Source organism: Aethalodelphis obliquidens, unplaced genomic scaffold (genome assembly GCF_003676395.1).
Source record: "Aethalodelphis obliquidens isolate GAN/ISIS:26980383/991018 unplaced genomic scaffold, ASM367639v1 scaffold7, whole genome shotgun sequence".
NCBI classification, from domain to species: Eukaryota; Metazoa; Chordata; class Mammalia; order Artiodactyla; family Delphinidae; genus Aethalodelphis; species Aethalodelphis obliquidens.
The window spans coordinates 34,291,688-34,294,716 of record NW_020837951.1 but is presented as its reverse complement, the minus strand read 5'-3'; the positions used below and the strand labels follow the sequence as shown (position 1 = coordinate 34,294,716).

Below are 3,029 nucleotides of genomic sequence, written 5' to 3'. Positions count from 1 at the left end.
CAGCTTTCTTCCACAATGAGGGTCATCAGGGCTGCTGGAAGCCTCGGTGAGTTAACTACTGAGAAGGTGGCCTAGAAGCTGCAAAGCATGGTGTGCTTTGAGCAGTCCTCTTCCCATATGCAGGTGGAGGCCCAATGCACACCCCACGTAGGCTCTAGAGTAGAAACAGCCTTGGCTGGGCATGAAAGCAGGCTTGCCAGCCTTGGTCTGTGACCACCCCTCCTGCCATTTGAACCCTTGCACCACCACCCCATGGATTAGTGACCCCGCATCCCCCTTATCCTGACCTCCCCTGGGACCCCTCTTTCCTCAGACCCAGGCCTGTTGGACCCAAGGCTGCTTCTGTCCCAGCATGGGGCAGAGTCCTGAGCAGAGTGGACCTGTGTGCACCCCTGACAGTTCTGCTGGCTCAGCTTCTTCCCAAGGGATGGCTTCCTGGGCAGCACTGATTTGCGTGGGGCCAGGGACCTGGCTGGGGTCTTGTTTTCCTGGATGAGTTCTCTGCTCCTTTCCCTCCCCAGTGGCAGAGGGTGTGTGTGCTGGGGTAGGGCAGGTGCAATTCCTTTTGGGGGCTGGTGGGGTAAGGCTCAAGAGAGACAGCAGGAGTGGAGGGATTGATGTCCTAGCTGGAGAGTAACTGCTTTAATGAATCTAGGAAATGTATATACCATTTAAATTACATTGAATAAATTATATAGACTGTTTAAATGTTATAGTTGTTTTAATAAAGTCTACACTGTTTTCAGAGTTGTAGGCAAGAGTAAACAGAGCCTTCTTTCCAGCTGCCGGACTCACTGCACTCCTGGGAAAGCTGAAGCCAGTCCCCCGGGGGGACTGGGCTGGGCTGGTTTCTGAGGGTGCCGCCAGCTCCGATGACCTGGGTGGGCGTGCCAGGCTTTTCATATGCACGACCCCATTCAGCATTCAACAACTCTGGCTCTGAGTCCCTTGGGGTTTTACTCTACCGTAGGTCAGTTAAACAGCCTTAGTAAACAGCCTTTGTGGATACTTTGATGTTTCCTCTGTCTGTCATTTAATAACTACCCACTGAGCAGCTACTCTGTAGCCAACGTAATTCTGGGTATCAGGGACATAGCAATGAATGAAACAGGAAAAAAAGTCCCTGCCTTCATGGAGCCCATTTTGTTGGGGAGAGGCAGACAATAAACACAGAAGCATGTACATATACTATTTGGTATGTCAGATGGGGGAAGATAGAGCACAGTATGGGGGAGAGAGAGTCCTGGGGCTGAGGAAAGTTGCCATTGCCCATCACATGGATATCGACAAAGTTGCCTTCACTGGCTCCACCGAGGTGGGCCACCTGATCCAGAAGGCGGCCGGCGAGTCCAACCTCAAGAGAGTCACCCTGGAGCTGGGTGGGAAGAGCCCGAGCATTGTGTTGGCCGATGCCGACATGGACCACGCCGTGGAGCAGTGCCACGAAGCCCTGTTCTTCAACATGGGTCAGTGCTGCTGTGCCGGTTCCCGGACCTTCGTTGAAGAATCCATCTATGATGAGTTTCTCGAGCGAACTGTGGAAAAAGCTAAGCAGAGGAAAGTTGGGAACCCCTTTGAGCTGGACACCCAGCAGGGGCCCCAGGTGGACAAGGAACAGTTTGAACGAATCCTGGGCTACATCCAGCTTGGCCAGAAGGAGGGGGCAAAACTTCTGTGCGGTGGGGAGCGTTTTGGAGAGCGAGGCTTCTTCATCAAGCCCACGGTCTTTGGTGGTGTGCAGGATGACATGAGGATTGCCAAGGAAGAGATCTTCGGGCCTGTGCAGCCTCTGTTCAAGTTCAGGAAGGTGGAGGAGGTGGTGGAGAGGGCCAACAGCACCAGGTACGGCTTGGCTGCTGCTGTGTTCACCCGGGACCTGGACAAAGCCATGTACTTCACACAGGCGCTCCAAGCTGGGACGGTGTGGGTAAACACCTACAACGTTGTCACCTGCCACACGCCATTTGGAGGCTTTAAGGAATCTGGCAATGGGAGGGAGCTGGGGGAGGATGGGCTTAAGGCCTACACAGAGGTGAAGACAGTCACCATCAAGGTTCCTCAGAAGAACTCGTAAGAACGGCTGCCAGGGAGCGCCAACTCTAGTCCCAGGATGCCAAAACCACCTACCAGTGGTTGCCAAACAGTTTTTTAGCCACGGACCCCCTTTATTTGTTCCAGATGAATACTTAGAGGAACCTCAACAAATCAAGCAATTAAAATGAGAGCTGCTCTAGTTAAAGCAGGGCTGGGGGCTGGGCTCAGAGCCCTGTCCACCTGCACTCCAGCCCCCTTGGTGGCCCTGTGTTACTTCCATGAAACCTTAGGAGTCTCGGAAAGACAGAGTAAGAAACACTGATCCAGACCATGGCTCTCAGTTCTTCTTACTGATCCAAGGACTTCCCGGTGGATTAACTGATGTCTTAGTGGGTAGACTCATCTCAGACATGGGATTGGAAGGCATTAGGAGTTTTAAGCTAGACCCCATAATCTTGGCCCCCTTCTTCAGTGACGTACCCTAAAAATCAGGGCTGCTTTTCTTTTTCTAAGTACCAGTTGCTGACTCGTTTGCTTGCTTGCATTGCTTCATTTTGCTACTGATTGTCCTTAATTTGAGGGAAGGGGTAGACAGAAAATGCATTTATATAACCATTCACTTAAAATAAGCTCAAACAGGGGCTTCCCTGGTGCCGCTGTGGTTGAGAGTCTGCCTGCCGATGCAGGGGACACGGGTTCGAGCCCTGGTCTGGGAAGATCCCACATGCTGCGGAGCAACTTAGCCCATGTACCACAACTACTGAGCCTGCGCGTCTGGAGCCTGTGCTCCGCAACAAGAGAGGCCGCAATAGTGAGAGGCCCGCGCACCGCGATGAAGAGTGGCCTCTGCTCACCGCAACTAGAGAAAGCCCTCGCACAGAAACGAAGACCCAACACAGCCATAAATAAATAAATTAATAAAAAATAAATAAAATAAATAAAATAAGCTCAAATAGCTCTAATGTCCATCAACTAATGAGTGGATAAACAAAATG

General features: G+C 51.8%; 1 protein-coding gene across 1 annotated transcript; it reads left to right on the top strand.

The window, feature by feature from the left end:
- Positions 1–1,263: 1,263 nt before the first annotated feature.
- ALDH1B1 (aldehyde dehydrogenase 1 family member B1) lies at positions 1,264–2,735 on the top strand. The gene has a single exon (XM_027105988.1). The coding sequence runs from the start codon at positions 1,277–1,279 to the stop codon at positions 2,072–2,074; it is 798 nt and encodes a 265-aa protein (XP_026961789.1). The 5' UTR covers positions 1,264–1,276; the 3' UTR covers positions 2,075–2,735.
- Positions 2,736–3,029: the final 294 nt, after the last annotated feature.